This window comes from Puntigrus tetrazona, chromosome 25 (assembly GCF_018831695.1).
Source record: "Puntigrus tetrazona isolate hp1 chromosome 25, ASM1883169v1, whole genome shotgun sequence".
Taxonomy (NCBI): domain Eukaryota; kingdom Metazoa; phylum Chordata; class Actinopteri; order Cypriniformes; family Cyprinidae; genus Puntigrus; species Puntigrus tetrazona.
This window is the reverse complement of record NC_056723.1, coordinates 15,546,200-15,564,250: the sequence shown is the minus strand read 5'-3', so window position 1 is coordinate 15,564,250 and position 18,051 is coordinate 15,546,200. Positions and strand designations below refer to the sequence as shown.

Below are 18,051 nucleotides of genomic sequence, written 5' to 3'. Positions count from 1 at the left end.
ATGGAGCATATCTCTGTTTTTTCATCTATATGTCCACATTGTTTTTGTTTTTTTTTCATTACAGATGATACAATGTATCGTGCTGGGTTAAATCAAGAAAAAAAAACATATACAAATATTAAAAAAAAAAGTTTTTCAAAGGACTAGAGACAGGACTCTTCTGTGACTGATATTATTCATCCTGTACCAACTCTCTAATCACACTTTGCATTTCCTTAACTTTACTGTTACTCATTGCATTACAATTTACAGGTGTATTCATCGATCCATTTATGGTCTGTATTAAAATTCAAAATACTATATTGTACTTTTACTTTTTGTGGATTTTGCCCAAAGCTAATTGTGAAATTGTAGACTTACGGTTTACATCAAGAGATGAACAAATCAAAAATGAGTCAATAACAGGCAATAACACGTTGCTGAAATGCCTGGCAGAAGTCCTGAAGCTTACCCAAGTCAGTTTGATTCACAGTTAAAGAAAAACTTGATGATTTTATATTTTAAAGTTTGAAAGTCACAGATGGAGAGGCAGAAAGGCAGACCGATAAATAGATGGTTTCTCCATTAACCTCTTGATGGTCTAATGGTGCAACAAAACACAAAGTTTTCTTGAAACATGTCCAGCAACTGCTATGAGGCTTAAATGAAAAAATGTTTAAATTATAAATATTATGATTTCAATGCTTGCAAAATAAGTGATAGCAAGGTAAAAATCATGTTTTCATTAAAAAAAAAAAGAAAGTTGGGAGGATAAATCAAAGCATGGTTCAGTAGCTTTTTTTTTTAAAACTTCACAACACTTCACAACAGTCATTGATATTTCAGTGTACTAATGTACTAAAAGCACTACCCATGAAAAATCACATGAGAATTGCCTAGATGATAATTTCTGCCAAGATTAACATTTTTGGTGAATTTTGCAAAAGTATGGACTTTGAAAGTGGAATTAGCCCAAGGGATTGATTTGTGTTATATTATTTTAGTGAATTATCTCGAGATACTGTAACAGAAAGTGAGATTATCTTAATATTATTCGTCAATAACCCAATCTGGACCAGTGCCTCACGCAGGCCTTGTGCAACGACAAGCGTTGCGTTATAGGAACTGACCACTTCTGCAAGCTCTTCAACATCTCTAGCTCTTCCCAAACTGCTGCTGTACCTTGGACTTGGTCCAAAACAAGGCAGGTTTGTGCAGTTCGTACAAAGCATGAAATGAAATCTGAGTCATCAACAAGCCCATACAGAAACCACTAGATGTTCCCTTTTATATGTTTTGTTGAAAATGAACATGGCACCTACTTGTCAACTAACTCTCATTAGATTATCAGTCGACTGCCTGATTAATATCTGCACACTCTTTTTTGTGATTGTCTCCAAACTGTCAACTTTACAAGTCTGTATTACTTAAATATAAGAGAATGGAATAACTTTACTTATAGTCGGCAGAATGTGTTTTCTGTGAAATAAAAATGACTGAATTATTAAAAAAAAACGAACAAATCATTGAACGATCCCTTTAGAGACGCCTCCTTAAACAACCCAAAGACAACACCCAGTTTTCTGTCACGCTCAGGTTTAGGTCTCTACTCTATGACATGAGGCTTCATAGAGTATAAAAGTGCTGATAACATCTGTTACGCTTTTGTTTTTTTCCCCCAGATACTTGAGTCACATTTTTACAGACCAGGAAGAACGGTTTGAAGAAGAGACATGGCCAATAGCAAAGGTGAGTAAAAGTTAGTGAACTGTTTTTCAATACTGAGTTAGTATCGTGGCTAAATGGAAAATCAATAAATTTTTTGACCAAGGTTTATGACAGAGGTCTGTGTTTTTTCTGTCATTAAAATGGCTGCATCTGAGTCAGCAAGTGATTGATGATTATTTACATTTTCATAAAAAGCAACCAAGTTTTTATGCAATGTTGCAATGCATTTTCCCAACACTGCTTGGCTAAAGTCACATTATATCTATAAGCGTAACAGTGACTTAGCAAAACTTTGTTTTTGACCAATAAAATTTTCAGGTGCATATGTGCTAAATGTTGTTGTATTTGACTCAGGTTTGTGCAGAAGTGCCATGTAGTAATTATGACATTTGTTATTCCACAGACATGATGGTAGAAAATGACCTTAACTTAATACACGAGCTTCATTCGTCTGCTGATCACACGGCTTTGCTCTACCATCTCTCTTACCTGTATTTGGCCAAGTTCCCCAAGTTGCAAACGACTCTCAGGCAGTGTGCTGCTGAAACACAGCAACTGTTTGTCTTCTCTGAGGTTATTCTTATGAAGGTAAAGCCAGTCTTTTTCAAGCAATTCTAATACTGAAGTCCAACCAAAGAAGCAGAGTAAAACAAGCAGATATCATCAAAGAAAGCGAGACAGATTTAGTTAATATGTGACCCTGGACCACAAAACCTTAAGTCGCTGGGGTATATTTGTAGACAAAATAGACAAAAATACATTGCATGGGTCAAACTTATTGATTTTTCTTTCATGACAAAAATCATTAGGATATACATGAACACAATAAGTAAATTGTACTTAATTTTTGGTGTAAGTACGGCCACCTGATATAAAGTGTGTTCCTACTGTAAATATATAAAAGCATTTGAACAACTTTAAAGGTGATTTTCTCCAATCTGGTCTCATAAAAACACCATTGTGATGGTTCAGAATTCAGATATCTGGGGTTTTCTCAGTATTTTCGACCAAAATAGACCAAAAATAGTCCTATCCTAACAAACCATAAATCAATGGAAAGCTTATTTATTCAGCTATTATATTACATGTATGACTGGTTTTGTGGTCCAGGGCCACATATGTGTCTTCAAGGCACAACTATTTACCTTTAGATGAGGTACAAAGATAGCTTTATATTAGCTTTTTTTGTAACTTAGGGTCCCAGTGTAATTGTGCGACTTAATTATGTTTTATAAAAATGTACTTTTTTGTCTTTTGGAAGTTGCCGTTAACGTGATGCATCTGCTTGCAGACAAATCATTTTTTTGAAATTGTCTTTCAGTGTGTGGACACAAGTAAACAAATGGTTTCTTGGCTGTTACCCGAGCTGAAACTCGCAGTCGAAACAAATGACACCGATTTGACTGAGCTGATGTTGAAAGAAGCGAAAGAATGTATCGCAGAAGTTGTGGGCAAAGTGAAAGAGATTGTGGACAGGTAAAGTGTTGAGAAATTGTTACGCTGTTGAAAGCATTCAGAACGGAGTTTGCTGTGATTACCTGAAATTATAACTATCTAAAATCATTCATCATCAGGTATGAGAAACACGCTCACGGCGTGGGTTCATGCGCTAGTGATGTGATTAAAGAAAAGGCTGAGGCGGGGAATAAAACTACGGAGATAGAGACTCTGGAGAAGGTGGTGAATGATCTTCTGATGGAACTGAGGAAAACCTTAGAGGAAATTGGACGGATTGAGACGCAGATCGCACAGAGACACCATTTTCGTCTTTCCAAAGAAGCTTCTAGCAGAATGCTTGATTTGTCGCTCCTGCTGTTTGTCGGAGTCATTAAACCGTTTTCTAGACCTTTTTTCAATCAAAGAGCTGAACTCCTCGATCAGTGGTCAATCCTGAAAAGCCAGCAGCACAACATCCAAGCGAGGCTGACTGATGCTCAGCTAAATTTGACAAACATGAAGGCACAGAATGGTGAGATTCTTTCACTTAAAAGCTCTCACTGGTCAGAAGCTGATCTCTCGTGATTACTGTATGCTTCTTATCGTTTTTCAAGGTTTGAAAAATATTACCCATCTGAGTGAAGTCCACAAGTGGCTTTATCAAATCCAACAATCTCTAATTCAGCATAATGTGTTCTGGAAATCAGTACAAGTAATTCTGGAGGCCATCAATGACGAGACCTTTGCCAAAGAGCACTTCATTGGGGAGAGTGAATTAAAGGAGATTTTTCTGACGAATATTGATTCAGCACAAGAGGTAACTTGCTCTCTGAGTAAACGGATTGCATTTGGGAGTGGTTCTGTTGCGATTAATTTTCTCCTTACATCTTTCAGCACTGGAAAGCTTTTGGTGAATCCTGCCTGAAGGCACTGAACATCTACAGCTTGCAGGATAAGGATGCATATAAGTTCCTGGACAGGAGCTCATCTTTTCTGCCTGACACTATCGATGAGGAGATAAACATATTAGATCCTCGCGTCCCTCTCCATCCACGTGTTTATAATCTATAATAATCAGGCTTTGTCCTACATTGGGACACGCATGTCTTATAATAATTCTGGTTCGCCAAAAAAATGTTTTAGTTAAAACATTACAGTAAATAAAGTTGGCAAAATGTATAATGCATACAAATTAGTGCTCAAATGCTTAATAAAATAAAATAAACGTTGTTTGCTTAATATGTGTGTGTGCTCTATGTGCAACTAGTGTGTATATATATATATAATTACACATACATTCAGTATATATTTTGAGAATATTTACATTTCTGTATTTATTTAGTATAATAAATATATTTAATAAACAACATATTTTTATATATATACATATACATTAAATATACACAGCACATACACATATATTATGCAAATAAAACCTTTTATTTTGGATGTGATCGTTATGAATAATTGTTTGACAGCACTAATATTTGCTAATGTATATCGATTTTTCCAGCCAACCTTTTTATTTTTATTTTTTTTTGCTTTTTTTCACGTAGTGTGTAACACATCTCTAACTGAATGAAAATATCCAGCAAAGATTTTACATCTGAAAGCTTACCTTGTATTATAGTCGACCAAACACTGAATAATCACTGAACAAATTGTTTGGGAGTGGTTGAACAAATAATGTAAAAATAAATCCATAGTATAATGAAAAGTGTTTTTTTGACCTTGTATGCATGTCATTCCTTTGTTTGTGATTCCCAAAACCAAAATATGAACCTTTCATAAGGGCACTGTGAATATTTTTGCAGTCTCAATGGTGGCAAAGCCCCTTTAAAGTGTAAGTAGTAGTCCGCTCTCCTGCCTTATATCAAATACTGATAATGGAGAACTTTAAACTTTAAAAACATGGTAAACGGTCATGATCAGTGCATCTCGTCTCCACTAGGAGGCACATTAATCCTTCTTACATTCTGCTCATCCTCTGATTCTAAACATATTTGTCCTTTGCACTTCACTGGACGCTGGACATTTCAGGTTGGCTAATGTGTGTCACCGGAGCTAATACAATTAATTGCTATGCTTTTATCTCTCTAAATAGCTTTGTTTTTCATCTGTGTGGAAAAGAAAGCTATTTGCTTAGTATGAATCAGTTTTAAATTACACATAAATGCCAAAGACCTAGATACTAGCATCATAAATGTGTAAAAGCTACATCTAAATCAGGAAATTTCCTCACGTTCTCGTTTAAAACAGTTAGGGCCGTGAGACATAACAATGCACAAAACGTCAAAGCTAGACATAACAATGCACAAAACAAATGATACAGGCAAATGTCTTAACTAAAAGCATTGAAACATTGCAAAACATTTACGCAGCTTTTTTGAACCATTTGTTATTCAATATTTATTATAAAAAAAAATTATTTTTAATATCAATTTTATTTTTAATATCTATTGTTCACTAGTCCTCTATTTGAAAACGTTTGCTTTTATTTTAATTATGCAGATATAAACGTCCTATTATGATCAATGCAATTTTATTTTTTACAAAAGCATGCGATTACAGTCGGGTTTTGTTGGCTATTTTTTTTATCTGTTATCTGTTTTGCAAATGAACACTTCGTATATGAAACGTAATATTTAGTCAGAACCGTTGTTAATTACTTTCTAAAGATAATTGTTAGCTTAAAAAAAGGTTCATTTAGGAAGAAAAGCGTGCTATTTTTTGGTTTGGTTTTTGAAGTGCTGATGATCGCTATTGGAAACTTTATCCCTTTGGTTCAGGTGATAAAAAACGCATCTCATGCTAGCAGGACCATAAAGCTTATCGTTTTAATGAAGTTTATGCTTACAGTCGGTGTTTGGTGCATTGTACATCATTCATCTATCATTTCCTCAGATTTTAGGCATTACTCGTAAGGTTAGGTTTAGGCGTAGAGATATGGTCAAGATTAATATTTTGTATTGAAATGTTGTTCCAGGGTCAACAGCCACCCTTCATACTTCATGTGATGATGATGATGATGATGATGATGATGATGATGATAATGATGATGCATAAGCTACTGAATCTTTACAACTCATTGCTTTGATTGTTGCTGATTATAATAAGTTTTTCAAACTCAAGGACCAAATAGAGCTGCTTTTACTGATTGCATTGATCAGGGAGGCGGAAAGAGAAGGACGGAGGGGGACAGGGGTGTAAAGAGAGACGGTTTTCACACAATGAGACTAAAATGATCAGCCTGACAGATCTAGACCTGCTCTATGAGACACTCTGCCCTGCTCCGTCTGATCACAAAGGATGTCCTTGTGCCTCCTTAATTCAATGAACGGCCGCTTGCCAAATCTGTAAGAAGAGTGTAAGAAGAAGGACAGGAGAGTAGAGCTTGAGAGTCTTGAGATGCTTCTTCGGTCTTTATTATTGTTAAAGGGTCAGGGTTAGCGACACCCTGGCAAGTTTAAATCATTCGAAGAAATAAAATAATGAAACTCCTACTGTTTCCGTTTTTTACAACTATTCTTATACAACTTTTTACAAACTATTTCTCACTACTTTGGTCATTTATTGAAAACTCTTCACACGAAGTTGAATTTTTCCCGCCGTGCCTCTGAAAGGTGGTAACGAGAACGCTGTGAAGAGTTTAAAGAAGGCGGCGAACGCATTGAGAAACAGTTGCAAGAGCCTAATTATCAGTGTTATTTGTTCACTCTTATCTAAGGAACCATGTGTCTTTTCTTTCAGATGATCCTGTCTCTATCACCTCACCATCTTTACCACTCGGTCATAAAATATCAGAGCGTTCGAGCATAATAGCAGCTAACAGTTAATAGACCTATTTGCCATAGCGAGGCAAACCTTATGTGGCATCTAATTGGATGTGGCAAGCATTTAGTGTGCGTGTGTGTGCGCATGCCTGTGTGTTTTATTTCCAGCCCCCAGAGATGCTCGGATAGTCACGTACAACACGTCCGTTAAATCCAAGAAACAAGTGTCTGTCGTCATTACTTTGTCTTACACCCCTCCTCTCTCTCAACTCTCTGGTCCTTGAGTGAAGTCTCAGCTGTCCGAGTGTATATATCTGCATGTGAAGTGTACGCTACATTTCAAACAGTATTTCCTTAGAGGATGTAGTTTAGTTATTTTCTTTGATAATAAATAAAGGGGCAATATCATGAGGAACACCACATGTTTAGTGTATGAACCAAAAACCTGTGCGTGATTGATTTATAAACCTGTTTTTCATGTCATATGCAAAATGGTAATGTTTTTCTGTATAACTTTGTTTGTTGTTGGTTAAACGTTGTTAAATATTAAGGTGTATGACTGCAATATTGCTCTTATTTTGGCGTGCGTTATGCTTTTACCTTCCCATGACACTTCAGTCCCGCGTACATACAGCGGGGACGGAAAGTATTCAGACCCCCTTAAATTCTTTGTTATATTGCAGCCATGTGCTATTTTCATTTGCGTTCATTTTTTTTCTTCATTAATGTACACACAGCACCCCATATTGACAGAAAAACACAGGATTGTTGACATTTTTGCAGATTTATTAAAAAGGAAAAACTTAAATGTCACACGGTCCTAAGTATTCAGACCCTTTGCTCAGTATTTAGCAGAAGCACCCTTTTGATTGAATACAGCCATGAGTTATTTTGGGAAAAGGTCTGAATACTTTCCGTACCCACTGTATGTCATACTTGTTTCTCGCATACGTCTTGTTGATATGAAAGCAACCTTTGAGTGGATCCCATGTGCTCTGCACAAACTGAAGGTTATATAATATTAGAGTGCACCAAATGACATTCCAGTGTGCATTTTTTATGAAGGCGAGCATCACCAGATGTGTTTTTCCAGTGTGTTGGTTCTGTGGGTGTTAAACATTGATAGATTATTTGTTTTGATGGAAAGGCAATGGTTTTGAGTGTAGTAAATGGGAAAGAGCCTGTATATTGCATGATATATATATATACATATATAGTGGTCATGTGATCTCAAAAATGGTAGCCACCAAAAGATGATCATCTACGATAATAGCGGACACTACTTTGTGGTTGTATGGATTTTTTATAATGTATTTCAGAACTTTATTGTACATAATTAACGAGTGCACCTTTAAAGATCAGATGTTTTTCATAAATTGATTTATTGGCCATGCCGAACTAATAAGGCACTAACAAAGCTCTGGCTTTGCCTTGAATAGTTTATTCATTGTAAGTAGAAGCTGCCATTGATTGGATTAGAGGTGACAATTATCCAGACATACAGTGTTCATTTGTCTTTTCTTGGAAATCAATGAGCACTAATTTGCTGAGTCCTCAGATTGTCAACTTACATTTTTCTCAGAATAAACACAGCACTGTTTGTTTTTCTTTTCTGTTTTACTGAGATTTCAAAAATACGTGGATGATTTTAATCCATATTCCATGGTTCCGTAACCCTTCATAATAACAGTTACTCTCTGTACCCGTTTGTGCTTATATTAACGTTTTATCTTATTTTTTATTGTATAGGATATCATAGAAAGCTCTAGCAAACACCCCGAACCATGAAGGCGAGCCAATGGATATCTTGTGTGCAACATGCAGACCTAATCAAATAAGAATATAACATGCCTATATTAATTAGAAATGCCGAATGCTCTTAATATTGGCAATAATTGATGGCTATTGTTGATAAAAGCTTTAAAAATGCTAAAAATGTGACCAGCGACAATTTTCTTATGAGATGTGACGGTTGGAAGAAGACTGAAATGTAGTGATTTACTATGCATTTTACAGTCATCACGAGGGTCCTGTTATTGTTATTAACGCTGTTTTAGAAAATGATATTTCAGAATACAGTAATGTGAATATGACAATGTCGGGTCTTAATCGAACAGTTACAGTAATTGTCGTAATTTCAACATGACATAAATGCTACACTAAACCAATTGAGCACAATTACATAATAATTACATTATTATCATGGCTGTGGTTATGGTTCATTTTCTATGTGTTTTATTAGAAAGTTAAAACACCCTAAGCTATTGCAAATTATTGGCACAGTTCATGTTATGCTGTGCTATTTGCATTCATATATTTTCTTATTTTTTCTGGAAGATGTGAATCACAAGAAAGCGAACGTGGTCCTCTGCTATTATGATTTCTCAGCCAGCATCATCAAATATACATGAAGGCTTGAAGCCGAAAGAAAATCTTGCCATTGTTTTTGTCAAATGTTAAGAGGGTGAGGTTTTGCAGGCTAATGTTATTCACAGCTGATGCCTTTCGTCAATGAAAATGAAAAACGGGAGGAAAAATCTGCCCATGTATTATTATATTGTGCTTTCATTCTTTTGTTCGTTCCTCCATGCAAGCTCTCGTAGACCTGGACCGACCTGGTCTCCACCGAAGGAATATGAAGATGAAGTGTACGTAATTCTCATAATATGATATACGACCGCACGCAATGACAGCTCAAAGTGTACCCTAAATTCAGTTTGCTTCATTATGTGGTCTGTCTCTATTGCCAATGAAAGAAGCAATCGGTAGTGTAAATGGCTTTCAGTAGGGACCCTGTCATCTGCTGTATGTCTTCAGCCCTAAAGCAGACCCACTGCAAACAAAAAGGGTTTCCAAGGCAGTGCCCCTGTGTACAGATGAGGAGCCCCCATCCCCCAACCGCTAGCCCAATGGTAAAAGCCCTAAAAGCCATCCATAGACCTTAGGCTAGACTCCATAGTGAACACTGATGAAAACGAGGCTGCGAGAGACATTACAATTACAATACTCAATAAAAGCACTAGATCATGTCATCTTCTTTGTCCACTGAAAGTCTGAAAAGAAGGGTCCATTGTCAAAAAATTAAATATGGCGCCACCCTGATTCTGCAGCGTGGACACGTGACAATCTCTTTGTCAATCTAGAAACCCGCCCAGATGTTTTGAGCTGGGGATTTGTTATGCTAATGATTCAATAATGCAATAGTCAATACTCTTCTTCACAAGGCTGTTCTGATTGATCGTGTTCAAAGTGATTGTTACAAGCCGTGACTCGTGCATTGATTATTGCTGCTTTGACCGGTTCTTTTGCTGCTGCATGTAACCGAAAGAATATACTGTGCGTGTGTTTATTCTGTTATCGGTTTACAAGAAACGAGCTAGAAATAGTATTTGCGATTAAAGGCGATTATTTTTACGCTTCCTCAAACGCCCTGCTGTCGCTGGAAATGTTGGGACATTATTTTAAATTTGGATGAAATGAAAACTAAAGGACTTTCAAATCACATGAGCCGATATTTTATTTGCAACGGAACCTAGAAAACATAACACATGTTTAAACAGAGAAATCGTACACTTTTATACGCTAAATGTCAAATCTGACGCCTGCTACAGAGCTCTAAAAAGTTGGCAACGATGGCTGAAAAAGCAAGAAATGTTGTGGGAGAATATCTAGCAACTAATTAAGTTAATTGACATCATGATTAGCTATAAAAGGGATGTTTTAGAGATGCCTGTGTTTTTGAGGCCCATTGAGGTCATTGACTTGGACCCAAACCGCTGTCGGTAAACACAATCAACCGTGCCATACGTAAGTTACTATTTGGGCCGTGTTGTTGTTGGCGAAAAATGCATTATAAAAAAAAGTGTTTGCCTTCTGCTATGGTATGTCAGTTGAGCTCTTTGTTTTGAGCCATAAGGAGGTGATATGTTGTGCTGTATTGATTGCCTAGATTTTAATTTAAAAATATATGCGCCATATATGATTAGTGAGTCGTGTTCCTGTAGGATTGCTATCAGGCAGGGGAGTGTAGCTTTTAACCCCAGCTACTTAGTGGACGGTCCTATTGTCTGCTGAATCCAATCGGTCCGTCTAGCAGTTCCATTAGCTGCAAAGCCTTTTACTTAATTCAGTAAAACCATCCAGACAAGATTGATTGTGATGGTCAGAAGAGAAAACCAAATTAAATACCACATTAACATTGTATTGGTTAGCTTTTGACTGTTTTCCGTAACAGCAGGCTAAGATGTAGCTTTAAAAATGTACATTTGCAAATAAGTAGAGCTAACAAAAAATTGCTCTATTCGCGATCTTATCATCATCGCTGCTTTCTATTCACTTTGTATTTTTAGAGTCAAGCATGTTTTCGTCATGAAAGTTGCTGCTGATTCATTCCTTGGCTGCTTGTGACCAGCTTTGATTCATTGTGTACCAGTTTTATGTAGTTATCGCTATATTATTATGTATTATTATCATTTGTTTAAACGCACTTTATAGAATGTTTACCATTTCTATTTCTTTGATTTCCCTAACATACTAACTGTTTGGAGGGCAACATTTGCATAGCTGAAAAACCACGCATGAACTATGCGCTAAGCATTAATATATAAATATCACGTGTCTTTATCAACAGCTTCCTTTGTTTGTGCTCTGGTCTTGTCCTTGTTCTATTTTGTGAGTCTTAAGGGTGGAATACACTACAAAATCAGATTTTTGTACAAATTTACAGCTAATAAGTAATTTTACGAAAACCCCCCAACAACTTCAGTTTGAGCCTACAAAATGAATTAAATTAATAATTTCCTTAAAATTCTAGTAAAAACACCTCATAATGGCATAATGACATCCGACCTCCCCTCCGGAATCTAAACACATAGTTCGTCTTCATAATGGTGCCATATACTGTTTTGGGTGTTTCATATATAATTTAATAAAAGCTTCAAGTCCGGTTAATTATTTGTACGTGCGTTCAGACGACGGCGGTGTCGAAGCTCTTTTACTTGTCGTCAAACCGACCAAAAAGCCCTATATGACTGTACTGCACTTCAATAGCAGGAGTATTCCTCGTGTCTTAATTCGATTAGAGTTTACTTCGATTGTGACGTAATCAAAATCCGCGGGAGATCGTTTGATGGGCGCGACTCCTGCTAAATATCTGTAAATAAAGTATCTAAACACAAATGCATTGTTATTCATCGTTCTGTAGTCTACATAGCACGCGTTGGCAGCGTCTAGCAGCGTTGATTTCTGGAACGCTTTGGCCAATCGGAGGCGTTAGAGTGCACTCACCGTTCCTGAACAGCGCTCACCGATCCTCTCTTTACATACACGAAGCGTAGACATTATGAACGCAGGCTTAGTGACATTATGAATTAAGATTGTGCCTTGGCAGCGCTCTATGCTTGCATTTAGCGGAAAATAAAAGTGGCTTAATGTTGATTCTTTAATAACACAATTTGATTTTCGGCTTGCCAGTAAGGATAAAGTGAATAATAGTTATGTGCTTTAATGCGCTTTACTGCTGTATCTGATGCAGTTGTCCATGATATGCAACACATCTCAGTAATCTCAATAAATACTTTTTGGTTGGGTAATATATATATAATATATATATATATATATATATATATATATACATACACACACACACACACACATATATATACACACACACACACATATATTATATATGTGTCTTCAAGGAAATAATATGTATCATTCTGCATAAAAAAGATATAAGTTGCAAAAATAAACACCAAAACGTTACGTGTGTTACATAAGCCTAATGATGACGTTGCTATAAATGTTTGTCTGCATTGTGCGTGGAATTGAGTGTGTGTGTGTTTTATATATATATATATATATATATATATATATATATATATATATATATATATATATATATATATATATATATATATATATACTACCAGAACAAACCATGATACAAAAACACTGTATCAATACTGTATCAATAATTCTGCACTACCAGAAATGGCCTCCTGGTAGCAGCAGATAATAATAATAATAATAATAATAATAATAATAAGGTAATAATTGTGCCTTTATGCATGTTTACCATGTCTATATCATTCTATATATATATAGTGAGGTATTCTATATATATATATATATATATATATATATATATATATATATATACACACACACACATACAGCGACCTGCTAAATTAAGTGTATGCTGTGGATTTAATTTCCCTTTTTAAAAGTGAGATTTCTTCCCTTCTCCCCTCACGTGTACGTGAGATAAAAACCCATTTTAATCTTATTTTAAGATTTTATTCCACAACGCCATTTTACCAATACATACGTAGGCCTATGCGCTTCCCCTTAAAGCAATGATTAATTTCGTTGTTTTCTAAGCAAAAGGCTGTTTGGTTTCAGATACAGTCTGATTTCATCTGTGCTCTTTGTTTGAGGGGTATATGTTGTGCTGTGATGACGACGTCCTCATCCGACGTCCTGATTGGCGGGTTTTCACTAGCAATATCTTCAGCACCTGTCGAATTTGGCCCATATAGCCTGCGCTTCGCGAACGATTAGTGGGTCACTTTCACGCAGCAAGGCAGCATTTTAGGTCCTCATCAGCCCGGCCTCGACGGAACTTGCATTCCAGCCGAAGCGACTCCTTTTGTTGCAAGACCGTGTTATAATTTCACGCTAATAATTCAACTGGTGCGCTGAAATCAGTCGCACTGTGTTTTCTTCTATCGCGTGATCGATCGGTCGTCGTCGCGCGGCTCTGTGGCGTCAGCGATTGATCGCTCGCGTCGCGCGCGCGCGTGCGTGCGTGCGTACGTGACAGCTGGACGAACTGAGCGCGAGCAACTTTCGAATCGATGTTTGGGAATTCGAAACGGTCGGATTCTCTAACGGCTCTTTTCAGGACCTCGGTCAGTTCCCCGGAGGAGAAAAAAAACGGACCCTATGGCAAAGGCGCGGAAAAACGTCAGTCATGTTTTATCCTCAGCCTGTTCCCGCGTGAGTTAGGCGCTCGTTTTGAACGGCGAGGTCTCCGGACCGGACTGGAAATCGTCTTATGAGGTTTTGGGAACAACTGGAATTTCAAGATGATGATCACGCGCTACAGACCGGTACGCTCGTTTCTTTTTGCTTAATAGCTCACGTGAGCGTCGTTACCGGTGATGGTAACTCCACACCTGTTAGCCTTTTTATCTGTGTAGTTTTTAGCTTTTCGACTATTTCCCCATGATGAAGTTGTTAGGAAAACCACGTGAGTTTTTCAATAACACCCGCAGCTACATTAAAGAAAGACGGGACAACAGATGTAAATAGTTTCTAATGACAGATACATTAACTTGGCCACTTTTTCTCTTTTCTACATTTCCACATCGTTATCGTTTTAACGCTTTTTTGCGGGGGTAGTGACAAGATGCGATAGACTTCAGCGGCTGTCGGCGAGTGCAGGTTCTGCGCATGCGCGGCTGCTTCGGAAAGGATCGCTTTTCAACGGAGCGAAGCCCAAAACACCCCAAAAATCGATATACTACAGCCAGCTTTCCACAGAAATGAAATCTGCTTTGTTGTGCTTAGTCCTCAGTCCCTTCTTGTCTTAAGGAGCGCGTGTGTAAAAGCCCTACAAAAGAGATTATCTTATTACAAAGAACTCTTACTTGTACCAATCGATTTTAATGCAATTATCCTTAATCTTTAAATTTCATGGTGCACATATTTGCCTATATCTCGCTGATTATTAGTGAGAATGAAGTTAGGGAAAGATGACTAGTTTTCATTAAAATTACTCTACTAATATATGTTTATGAATATATTAATTTAATTTAATTTTGTTTTCACTTTTTATTCTATTTAGCTTTTATTTATGAATTTATTTTGGGCCAGAATCAAATAATGTACAGTATAATATACAGTAGTATATCTGTAACTTGATGGCTAAGCGCTTCAATCTAGGTGATTATTAAAGGATGTTTATGGGAACCACAATACAAACTACAATGCAAGTAGAATTCATTAGATATTGACTGAAATAGTATACCTCTAGGCCCTCTTTTGATTTGTCCTGCTGCGGTGCAGATTATAGGGTCATGCCAGTCATTTAATCTTCGGGAAATGCTTTTTGAGGGAAATGAAATTACTGTGTGATAAAGTGGCAGCGTTGGTCTGCTGCATCTGCTGCTCTTACAGCATTCAGTCAGGTTGCAGATGCTAACCGTATTCATTCACTTAATTGACTGTGACATCTTTGTTTTTTTCTGGATGGCAGAAAAAAAGTAGCGCATCTGTAACACCACCCGTCTGATCCTTCTTTAACACGTTCGAGTGACAGATCGGCCTTATCTTCTCACCTCTACATCAAAAGGTTATCACGGTGTTTGTGAGGGGTTGTTTTAGTTCTGGACAGAAATAATGATGGATCGCAGGCCATACGCTCCAGGTTTAATATCAGCATGGGTCAGGTAGTAGATGTCAGGTGTAATTCTTCAATCTGTACTTTTGCTTAACAACATATATTCTGATATTGCCTTAGATTTTTTTTAATTAGCCTAGGCTTTAAAATAGAACAGTTTATATGTGGGTAATGCAGTAGTTGTAATAGTCTGATAGTCTGATCCAATATAAAATAAAAATTTTTTATTTTACTTTATTTTATTTGCTTTTCTATTTTGTTATTATATATATATATTTTTTTTTATTTTTATAAAAAAATTATTTATTTTTTCTTGTAGGGCTGGGCAATATATTGCACAATATATTCATGCACATCTCATCAGTAAAGCCTGTTCTTTGATTAGCAGTAAATCTCCACCTGTTTTTCAAATGTAGCAGCATATTATATTGCGTAGCTCATCAGTGATCTATGGCTCTGTGTATTAAATGCCGCTCCATTTGACAACAGGTGATCTAGATTTACTAGTAATCAAAGAACCGGCTTTACGGACGAGATGCACATGAATATATTCTGCTCAGACCTGCTGTCTTTTATCTGCTTTTTTATTATTATTATTAAAAAAAAAAAATAATAATAATAAAAATTATATATACATATATATATATATATATATATATATATATATATATATATATATATATATATATATATATAAATAAAATACATTATATATATTTATATATTAAATATGTTTGTGTGTGTATATGTGGTTTTTTGTTCTTTTCAGTTTTTGTTTCATTTTCTTTTCATTTTTATTTGCTTTGTATTTCTGTTTTTTGGTTTTAATTTTTTTTCTCTATCTTTTTATTCTTCTGTTTTTTTAATTAGTTCTATTTTCAGTTTGTTTTTGTTATTTCAGTTGTTCTTTCGTTTTGATTAGTTTCCGTGATGATCAGAATCAGCTAAACAAGTCTAGGTTTCCAAAGCCTAGTCTGTTCCAAAATCTACTGACAGATCACAGATAACAAAACTTTTGCGTTCCAAATTTTAATATGAACCTCATTTATTTTCCCTAAACTGTGTTATACATGAACACTTTATCAGGCATGTTTTCTAGATATCAGCATTATCCACTGAACATGCCATGTTAGTAAACCACTATTTCTGCGTGACCCCGTTACAAATCCTTTCGTCCTTCAGCCGTCTCACACTGCAAGTTCGCTTTGGCTTGTGAATTTCCTGACAGCCTTACCCGATCAGTCTTTGTTTACCGTGAGTCAGTTCGGCGCTCATGAATATGTTTGATGTCTCATGTCAGGCGTGTACCTCACTGTGACGTGCGTGCTGGTTTTTCAATGCCGCCCGCAATGCAATTCTCTTCACTCCTGCTATCTCCCCCTCCCTTCGCTCCTCTCTCTCTCTCGCTCTCTCTCTCTGTCTTCCATCACGCTGTCTCTCTCTCCCTCCTTCTCTCTCACCTCATCACACTCTCATGCACACACTCCGCCATACAGCTATCCTCCCACAAGGTCAACTCTGAGCTCTTGATCGCCGCAGCACGGCACACACAAATGGAGATGCTTTTTGTTTTTTGATGGCATTAAGCTGCGGTGGTTATTAAAAGCATGCCCGTGAGCCGTGGCTCTGCCGGTGGAATCCAATGCAGGCGTCCCCCTGTCGGAGAGAAGCTGTTTGGATGTGCTCATCCCATGCAGAAACGGAGCCGTTATTGCGCTCTACCTGTGCAGTGATTCACTTCAGCTGATATCCTCCACCTACAGCAAGGATGTAACGGCTCCTCTGTGCCCAGATTATGCTCTGAGAGGAGTTTTTTTTACCCCTTTCTTGTCCTCTTTTTTTCCCTCCTGTTTCGTCTTTCTTGTACCGGATCGCCTCAGAGACCCGATACCACCATGTCCTTGGCGTTCTGCGGCAACGACAACAACTCGGCCGCTTACAACGTGGACGGCGGTGTCCTCAACAACGGCTGCTTCCTGGACGCCCTCACAGTGGTGCCGCACGTCTTCCTGCTCTTCATCACATTTCCTATCCTCTTCATCGGTGAGTGTCAGAGACAGGTGAGAACTGGTGCACGATTGTGTCGCAATACTGAGTGGATGGAGTGAATGAACACTCTATTAAACTATTTTACTATGTCCTGTAACTTTAATCATGATAGATAGATGGATAGATAGAAATACATGGACAGATAAACTGGATGGATGTATAGACAGACAGATGGATGAGTGAATAGACTTACGAATAGGCCGACAGTTGGATAGACAGACAAAAGGACAAATGGATAGATACATAAGCAGATAGACTGACAGAAAGATAGATGGGTGGACAGATAGGCAGATTGATATATAGACTGGTAGATAGTTGGATAGACAAGCAGATAGACAGATTGATAGATAGACAGATATATGGGTGGATAGACAGGCCGATGGATGGAAAGACAGATGGATACAGGCAGAAAGGCTAGCAGATATGCAGAAAGATAAATGACAGACAGAAAGACATATGTAGACATACAGTTAGATAGACAGACAGATAAATGGGTGGATAGACAGATAAACTGACAGATGGAAAGACAGGTAGATAGACAGACAGTTGGGTAGAAACAGATAGAGAGGAAGGTAGACATACAGTTGGATAGAGAGACAGATGGGTTGGTGGATAGATAGATAGATAGACAGGTGGATGGAAAGACAGGCAGATAGGCAGATGCACACAGATATATAAACT

The 18,051-nt window shown here is 37.1% G+C and overlaps 2 protein-coding genes across 3 annotated transcripts in view; both read left to right on the top strand.

Annotated features, from left to right (window-relative positions):
• The first annotated feature begins 1,569 nt into the window (after positions 1 to 1,569).
• LOC122330390 lies at positions 1,570 to 4,383 on the top strand. Its single transcript, XM_043227339.1, has 6 exons — positions 1,570 to 1,728; positions 2,111 to 2,295; positions 3,029 to 3,183; positions 3,282 to 3,676; positions 3,759 to 3,961; positions 4,039 to 4,383. The coding sequence occupies exons 1-6, from the start codon at positions 1,713 to 1,715 to the stop codon at positions 4,213 to 4,215; spliced, it is 1,131 nt and encodes a 376-aa protein (XP_043083274.1). The 5' UTR covers positions 1,570 to 1,712; the 3' UTR covers positions 4,216 to 4,383.
• Positions 4,384 to 13,447: 9,064 nt separating this feature from the next.
• Positions 13,448 to 18,051, top strand: part of LOC122331105 (ATP-binding cassette sub-family C member 8-like) — a 48,183-nt gene continuing 43,579 nt past the window's right edge. The window contains exons 1-2 of one of the 2 annotated variants that reach the window (XR_006248130.1): positions 13,448 to 14,029; positions 17,202 to 17,364. Coding sequence is in view for 1 of the 2 variants with exons in the window: in XM_043228562.1 (XP_043084497.1) it covers positions 14,006 to 14,029; positions 17,202 to 17,364 (187 nt within the window). In the remaining variant the exon portion in view is untranslated. The remainder of the gene's footprint in view (positions 14,030 to 17,201; positions 17,365 to 18,051) is intronic. The other variant, XM_043228562.1, reaches the window with a different exon arrangement.

Coding starts and splice junctions, on each gene's coding strand:
- LOC122330390 (XM_043227339.1), top strand. Junction 2,296..3,028: donor CTGAGGTTATTCTTATGAAG/GTAAAGCCAGTC, acceptor ATTGTCTTTCAG/TGTGTGGACACAAGTAAACA. Junction 3,677..3,758: donor AAACATGAAGGCACAGAATG/GTGAGATTCTTT, acceptor TCGTTTTTCAAG/GTTTGAAAAATATTACCCAT.